Genomic DNA, 8,582 nt, shown 5'->3' on the forward strand with positions numbered 1-8,582 from the left:
CATTTTCTCTTTGCACATAAGTCAACTCTTCTCTCTCTCTCTCTCTCTCTTTAATTACTTCTTCTTCTTACACCTTCTCTTTGGATTTTTTTTTCTTCACAACAACAAAATCAATCTCATATTGAATTTTCTCAAATCGTCTATATAATATTGACTTTGAAACTCAAAAAAATTCCTTTGAAAAAAAAAAACGTTTCTTTGATGGGTAACGGAGTAACAAAACTGAGTATGTGTTTCACAGGCGGAGGAGGAGGAGGAGGAGAACGTTACCGGCAAAAAAACATCTCTGTTCTTCTTCCGGATCCTTTAGACGAAGGTTTAGGTCACTCCTTCTGCTACGTACGACCCGAACCGACTCTAATCTCATCCTCAAAGGTCCATTCAGAGGAGGAAGATACAATGACGACCATGTTCCGTACAATCTCCGGCGCTTCCGTAAGCGCCAACACAGCTACTCCTCTCTCAACTTCTCTATACGATCCGTACGGTCACATAGACCGCGCCGCCGCATTCGAGAGCACGACTTCGTTTTCTTCAATCCCTCTTCAGCCGATTCCTAAAAGCTCCGGTCCGATCGTTTTGGGCTCGGGTCCGATCGAAAGAGGGTTCCTTTCAGGTCCGATCGAGAGAGGGTTCATGTCGGGTCCTCTTGATCGGGTCGGGTTATTCTCAGGCCCGCTTGATAAGCAAAACTCCGATCACAATCATCATCATCAGTTCCAACGTAGCTTCTCTCACGGTTTAGCTTTACGGGTCGGGTCAAGAAAACGATCTTTAGTTCGGATCCTCCGTAGAGCAATCTCGAAGACTGTTTCAAGAGGGCAAAACTCCATCGTTGCTCCGATCAAATCCGTTAAAGACTCCGATCATTGGGGACTCAGGTCGGAAAAAAGCCGAAACTTTCAACAGCAGCAGCAACACAACGAGAATCTCACAGTGAACAGTTTGAACTTTAGCAGCGAAGTAAGCTTAGACGACGACGTTTCGCTGGAAAGCCAGAATCTTCAGTGGGCTCAAGGAAAAGCCGGTGAGGATCGAGTACACGTGGTTGTGTCGGAGGAGCACGGTTGGCTTTTCGTCGGGATTTACGACGGCTTCAACGGTCCAGATGCGCCGGATTATCTTCTCTCTCATCTTTATCCCGTACTCCATCGGGAGCTTAAAGGGTTGTTATGGGATGATGAATCCAAAGGATCTCAGAATCTAGAAAGAACCAACGGAGACGAATCGTGTTCAAATAACGATTCTTGCGAGCGATGGTGGAGATGTGAGTGGGATCGTGAGGGTCAAGATCTTGACCGTCGGTTAAAAGAACAGATCAACCGGAGACAAAGTGGTGGGTCTGATCGGTTGACGAATCATTCCGAAGTTTTAGAGGCTCTGTCTCAATCTCTGAGGAAAACAGAGGAAGCGTACTTAGATACTGCAGATAAGATGCTCGACGAGAATCCTGAACTAGCTTTGATGGGTTCTTGTGTGCTTGTGATGTTGATGAAAGGTGAAGATATTTATGTGATGAATGTTGGTGATAGTAGAGCTGTGCTTGGTCAGAAGTCAGAGCCAGATTACTGGTTAGCTAAGATTAGACAGGATTTGGAAAGGATCAATGAAGAGACCATGATGAACGATTTGGATGGTTGTGAGGGTGATCAATCATCTTTAATACCAAATTTATCAGCTTTTCAGCTCACTGTTGATCACAGCACAAATATAGAAGAAGTAAGTTAAAACTAAACAATGGTATAAGCATCTGAATTTTGGGGGTTTTACTCATTTGTTATATTCTTGTGGTTTCTTAGGAAGTTGAGAGAATCAGAAACGAGCATCCGGATGATGCTACCGCTGTGACGAATGAACGGGTTAAAGGCTCCTTGAAGGTCACTAGAGCGTTCGGTGCCGGTTTCCTAAAGCAGGTGTGTATATTTCATATGACTTTTGGTCATGCAATATGGGGGTTATATGTGATCTCGATTTAATGACATTATTGGTTGATGTTAATTTGCAGCCTAAGTGGAACAATGCGCTTCTTGAGATGTTCCAAATTGATTACGTAGGGAAGTCTCCGTACATTAACTGCTTACCGTCTCTCTACCACCACAGATTAGGGTCCAAGGACCGGTTTCTAATACTATCGTCAGACGGACTCTACCAATACTTCACAAACGAAGAAGCGGTTTCAGAGGTTGAGCTCTTCATCACATTACAACCTGAAGGAGATCCAGCTCAGCATCTTGTGCAAGAGCTTTTGTTTAGAGCTGCTAAGAAAGCTGGTACGGTGTATGTTCTTACATTCTTCTGTTTCTTCTGTTCCATAGTCGATTTTAGTTTGTCTTAATTGATGTCTTTTTAAAATTGTAGGTATGGATTTCCATGAGTTGCTAGAGATACCACAAGGTGAACGAAGACGGTACCACGATGATGTTTCAATAGTAGTGATCTCTTTAGAAGGAAGGATGTGGAAATCTTGTGTATATAAAAAAAAACAAATCCTTATCATGGAGAAAGAGATCGATCTCTCATCGGCTCTGAATCATGTATAATGTTGATAAACAGAGAATAAAAAAAAAAGTTTTGGCAACTAAATTAGGAGTCCTAGTGTGCCATAAATTAGTAGTCAAAGGTTGGTTCTTTGAATGTAAGTTTCTTCCAACTACTAACTGTATGTGAATAGAGAAGTAAATGAAGGAATTGAAAGAGGTTTGGTAATTGGTAGTATGAGATAACGAGTTACGTAGCAGTAGTGGTTCAAGAAGTTATATTCACTTTCCCTAACATTTAATTCACTTCCTCTCTCTGTTTTTTTGTTTCACCAAATCTTTTGGCCTCTGTTTGTTTTCTTGTACTAGTTTTAGGCATGAGCATAAAAACCGTACCCGAATATCCAACCTGGAATCCGACCCGAAAAACCGGGTTCGAGTTGGGTATGAGTTTGCCTATAAAACCCTATTGGGTTCTATTTTCTAATACCCGTGGATTCGGATTAGGATCGGGTAATACCCGTTTGGGTACCCATTAAATCCGAACATATAAACATATTTATAATATTTATCATTAATATAATGCAATTACCCAAAATTATAATCGAATATTTCATTTAGTTTTATACATAAATATCAAAAATAATCAAAATATCTAAAATATTTTGTTATGTAAGTCAAAATTTAACTAAATTTATTTAAATTTAATTATATTTTTTTCGGATACCCGGTAGTTCGGGTACTAATCGGGTTCTAAAATTTGTAACCCAAACCGACCCGAACCCGATAGTACCCAAACTGAACCGAACCCATATATCTAAAAATACCCAATGGGTTCTATTTTTCTAAACCCGTTTATCCAAACCCGAATGGGTAATACCCGAACCTGAATGAGTTACCCGAATGCCCAGCCCTAACTAGTTTCTTCCATTTCAGGGAACTTGGTTTTTATTAAATTTGGAATTTTATGTTTTATGTAACTTCTTGTCTTTATATTCAACCTTTATGTAACTTCTTGTCTTTATGTAACACTTGCTTTTCACAATGTTGACTTAACCTTTTTTTTTTTTTTACCTTTGTTAGCTGTCCATTTTTAGTTTCTACCCTTTTGGGTTGCCTTTTTGACTGTCTAGAGTTTGATTACTTCCACACTATATTTTATACCTATTGTTTTGTTGTGAAGAAACAGTCCATTTTAGTGGCCTTGGGTCAACATCAACCATCAATCCAACGGCCAAATTATTGTTTGTCTATTGTACATCTTGTATACAAGTAGATCCAAGAGTTAAATGTATGTATAGCAAGATTTTGATAGTATGCCAATTACTTTAAAAAAACAGAGTGCCAACACTAGTTTAATTTGGCCGTTGTTAGGACCGGGTCTGTCGTTGTTGTTTGGTTTACAGCACAGTAACCGACGTTTGCAAGTGTCTGACCAAAAAGATTGGCCACTCTCCAGGTTTTATGTCCAAATTTGAGTCCAACTTCCACAAGGAAAAGGTTTTTTTTTTTTTTTTTGCACTTGTCCACCCAACCCAACAGGCGGCTTTCTTGTGAGCATGTGCAAGATGATACGCCCAACAAATACAATGTCAGATTTTGGAGTTAAAATTTCAGTATATGGAAAAGTTCTTCCAGTGGGCAGTGGCATCTTCGTTATATTTGTAGACATTTGGTAAAGTACGCATACACAAGTGAATGAGTGATCATGTTTCAGGACAACAGCCAAACAGTGTGACGAGATGCCGAATGCCGATGTTCTAGTTTATTACTTGATGAATTTGCAAAGTGTGCACAATGTTGGAATCAGGGGACAAAGTTTGTGAATGTGAAGTTTGTGAACTGTGAAGCAAGCAGATTCGCATTCATACGACCCAACTTCAATTATTGGGCTCTATCAAAATGTAATTGTATTAAGCCCAATTAGTTTCATATAGTGAATCTGAAATAATTAGGCTGGTTATGTCCTTAATAATTTCTATAATGATGACATCATGACAAATTGAAAATTTGACATTTCAGTATTCCGTATCATTTTTTTCTTTTCTCTATTTTAGCATTTTATTTTACTCATACTAGACTAAGACTCGTGCTAGAGCATGAGTTGAAATTCATTTTATTTATATTATAATTTTTATATAAAATATAATTTATGTGATTGTTTTTAAATTTTTTTTGGATAAAACATTATGCAATAAAATCATATGCTAAATATGATGGCTTGAAAAAAACACTTATTTTGTAAGTTTTATATTGTTAATGATTCTAGATAATTATCCGTGCTATAACACTGATTAAATTTTATTTTATACAAAATTTTGTATATTTTCTATTTTAAAATAAAATTTTAATATGTTATATTAGGTTATATATGTGAAGTTATTTCAACAATGTATATTCTACATCATGACTTGAATGTCATTATAAGACATAATTTTGTAAATTTGAATTTAAATATTCAAATTTTGACCCGTTACTCAGTAAAACTTTTTATTCAATTGATTTTATATTTAAAGAATAATATTACTAAAGCTTGAATATTTTATAGATTGAAGAATTTATATTTGTTTTTAAAATTCAACTTATGGTATATCCGGAAATAAAACTATTTTTAATTATAATAAATAATATGATAATTTATTTGTTTCACAAAATAGACTCATATATAAAAATAAAAGGTGAAGAAGTATAATGATAGTTAACAAATTAATATGTTAACTTAGATGTTAAAAGATTTTATTTGATGAATAATTTAATAAAGAAAATTAATATGATAAATTAGATGATATGATTCTTTAGAATATTTTTTTAAGATTTTTGGTATAACTTATTTGTAACATATACGAGATTATATGAAAAAATATGAAGGACTCGTAAGCAAGAAAATAAGTTTTTTTAAAGAAAAAGTAACAGTCAAAAAAGTATTTCAAATGATTTTAACCCTACCGTTAAAAAGTGGAAAGTTAGGGGTAAGGACAAAAGTAATTCAAATCTCTGTCTGCATTGTTTTCCGTGTCAATCTTTTTCTTTAACGTTTTCTTCGTTATATTCTCTCCCACCTTTTCCTAACGTATTATATGATGTGGTATCATTGGAAAATTATCGTTTTCATTGCAAATTACCAAACACAACTAAAGTTACATTTTCTTCCAAATAAGTTTGTTAAACAGCACACATAATCAATCAGACGACAAAGTTTTCACATTAGACTCTACGTACTATCTAAGTCACAACCAACTGATTCTCGTCTTACAGTAAATCGATGATCTGCATTTTGCAGTATAACCAAACTAACTAGTGCAATAAAAAAAAAGTTGGCTTTAGCTTGATTGTGTAGTATATATGTATATATAAACGTTCATATCTGGAGATCTGACTAGTATACTTTTTGCTTAAACAGTTCTAAGAAAAGAATGTACGTAAGTATATATGCTTTAATCCATGCAGAAAGTATATTCTTGAATTAATAATATCTACGTGTAGACATAAACATGTTTGTATATATAACTAAGGAATATATATTAAGGATCATGCATTCACACAAACATACTGACACACAGATTCGTAAGATGACTGTAAAGGAAAAAGAAGCTCCTAAAAATATGTGAAAATTGTATTTTGGGAGTTTTAAAAGGTAGCATCCAGAGAGACACGGGATCATATATGTTCAAGTTCCCCTTAGTCAGTGACAACCCTTTTACTTTATGAATTATCCATAGCTTTTATATATCATATATTCATGTGAACAATTAATAAGCGATGAATCATTAGTAATGTTCATCACTCGGTTTGATAACGCAAACATATGAGCCATAGTCAAACTTGAAACGGAAACTAAAGTATAACTAGAAGTTTAGAACAAGCTGTAATATCTGATATATGTTCGATAAAATTCAGAATAAAGAGTATACAAATTGGACTGTTACACACACGTATTGAGAAATAGCAACTTCGAATTCAGATCAACCATGAAATCACGCAATACAAACAGATTATATGACGCACCTGATTATATAACTGAAGTATCGATTTTATGTTGTAAAAACCACAAACTATAGTTAAGATACCTTTTAGTACGCTAGTACTTCTCCATGATCATCGTCCCGAACACATACTCTCTGCATGCATTTAATCCTGCCCGTTCGTAGTCATCTAAGTCAATCTCCACGTCGTAACATACATTAATGATCCGAAAAAAACACAAAATCTCACAAGAGTTCATTAGAAGGACCCGAGAAGTCCGAACCGGTCCAAAAGTACTGATTTGTTTGATTCCCCGGAGACGTCAAACCGGAGGCCGGTCTAGATAAGTTAGCCAAATTTGGCTGTTCTTCCATCTTCACCGGAGGCGTCTGGTAAACCCTAGAATCAACCATAGAAGTAGTGGAACAAGATATCCCGACATTGTTTCCCATATTACCCTCGTTCGGGAAAGGGTATAACCCTGTTGCTGGATCGAAGAGGGTGAAGTGACTCAGCGGTCCAACAGACGTCATTAGGTTGTTTTCGTTGTTGTTGTTGTCATGAATGTTTCCAGTAATCTGAGCTGGCGTATTTCGTCCATTTCCGACATGAAGAAACCCTAGATCGTTCATCAAACTCGAACCGATCTGGTGAGCTTGGTTGTTGCCATTAGTAGCTGCTAAGTTCAAACCAATACCTCCGAGTTGAGTGAGATTGTAAAGTGTTGGTGAAAACGGGAACTGATGATTTGTCCTTAGCTGTCCTGAGCTTGGACTTGGAGCGTTGACCGTGGAAGACTGTTTGGACGACGAAGAAGAAGATTTTGAATTGCCATTTTTGCCCTTCTTGTTATTCTTCCGGCAGCCTCCACCGACAGGGACGTTCCTCAGGGCGCCGCCTTGTGTCCAGTAGCGACGGCAACCTTTGCAGAAGTGACGAGGCTGAGTGAGGTTATAGTTGTTGTAGTAACAGAACTTCGTGTTACTGGAGTCACATCGAGGACACTTTAGGGGTCCGTCAGGCGGAGGTATTTTGGCCTGTCTCGCTCTCTCCGCCATCGATCCACCCATCCTCGCCGGAAGACCAGCAGAGGCAGCGACGACATGGTGGTGGTTAGGGTTAGGGTTTGCTTGGAGAGGTGGAAGTTGATGAGAGAATAGTCCGTGGCCACTGACTATACTTCCATTTTCGTGAAGCTGGTGCTGATGATTCTGATGATTCGAATTCGTAGGCTGAAACCAAAAAAAAAAGTAATCAAAATAAAAGAAAGAACCAAGAAACCTCAATTCAATTACGGGTGATATAATACGTATTTAAAAAGGAAGAAATACCATATATATATAGATGTTGGAATTTTAAAGAAAGCGTATTAGAAAAGAAGACGAGAATAGGAATATCTTTTGGAAATGAATCAAAATTATTACAAAACGAATCAAAACAACAACGAAGAATTTTAAGAGAGAAATTACAAAAAGAGGAGAGGACATTTAGTAATGGAAGATCAAAGAAGAAGTGAACCTGTGACCAATTAGATGAGAAAGCCATTGTTCTTCTACCCTTTATTATCTCTTTCTTCTACCTTCTTTAATAAAGTTTGATGGATCTTTAAGGGGAAAGAACTCCAAGGAAAAAATTGGTGGGGGAATCAAAAAAAAAAGAAACAAACAAAGGCAAAACGAAAGAGAGGAAGCAAGACGACCAAAGAGAAACGCTAAGAGAGCACAAAATCAGAAAGGAAAGTGAGAAGAGAGAAGGAGAACAAAGACAAATGAATTAAAGGCAAGAAAATGCATTTTTTTAATGAGAAAAAAAAAAAGAAAAGGAGTTTGATTTCGGTTCTTTTTATGCTTTCTATATATTTCTATAATTCCACTCTCATATCCTCATGTGTATACGCGTCTCTATACTTCATTTGTGTGTTATTTTTTATTTCTGATTCCCATTTTTAGGGTTTGAGTGGGGACGTTTTCCTTCGCCTATAAGGTTCCTCTCCTAGGCGTCTATGGAATAATATATATAGAAGAAACGTTCGACGAAACTATACGAAGTTGTATAACTTTTTTAATCTGAAGAAACGTTAAATATATATTTTGTAATATAACAATTTTTTAACTAAATTTTCTAATATAAATTTTAAAAATC

At 36.3% G+C, this 8,582-nt stretch overlaps 2 protein-coding genes across 5 annotated transcripts in view; one reads left to right on the top strand and one right to left on the bottom strand.

Annotated features, from left to right (window-relative positions):
- On the top strand, nucleotides 7-2,715 carry LOC104739337 (probable protein phosphatase 2C 4). The gene is made up of 4 exons (XM_010459651.2): nucleotides 7-1,719; nucleotides 1,800-1,913; nucleotides 2,006-2,270; nucleotides 2,359-2,715. The coding sequence occupies exons 1-4, from the start codon at nucleotides 202-204 to the stop codon at nucleotides 2,538-2,540; spliced, it is 2,079 nt and encodes a 692-aa protein (XP_010457953.1). The 5' UTR covers nucleotides 7-201; the 3' UTR covers nucleotides 2,541-2,715.
- LOC104739338 (dof zinc finger protein DOF1.1-like) overlaps nucleotides 6,344-8,582 on the bottom strand; it is a 2,798-nt gene continuing 559 nt past the window's right edge. For 2 of the 4 annotated variants that reach the window (XM_010459653.2, XM_019235323.1), the window contains exon 2: nucleotides 6,344-7,672. In XM_010459653.2, coding sequence (XP_010457955.1) covers nucleotides 6,686-7,672 — 987 coding nt within the window. In that variant the 3' untranslated portion in view covers nucleotides 6,344-6,685. The other 2 variants (XM_010459652.2, XM_010459654.2) reach the window with 2 other exon arrangements.

This window comes from Camelina sativa, chromosome 14, assembly GCF_000633955.1.
Source record: "Camelina sativa cultivar DH55 chromosome 14, Cs, whole genome shotgun sequence".
NCBI lineage: Eukaryota > Viridiplantae > Streptophyta > Magnoliopsida > Brassicales > Brassicaceae > Camelina > Camelina sativa.

Bases quoted from the DNA above. Each gene is read 5' to 3' on its own strand.
- LOC104739337 (XM_010459651.2), top strand. From the start codon at position 202: ATGGGTAACGGAGTAACAAAACTGAGTATGTGTTTCACAGGCGGAGGA. The intron at 1,720-1,799 runs GTAAGTTAAAAC...GTGGTTTCTTAG, and splicing joins ACAGCACAAATATAGAAGAA to GAAGTTGAGAGAATCAGAAA. The intron at 2,271-2,358 runs GTACGGTGTATG...TTAAAATTGTAG, and splicing joins TAGAGCTGCTAAGAAAGCTG to GTATGGATTTCCATGAGTTG.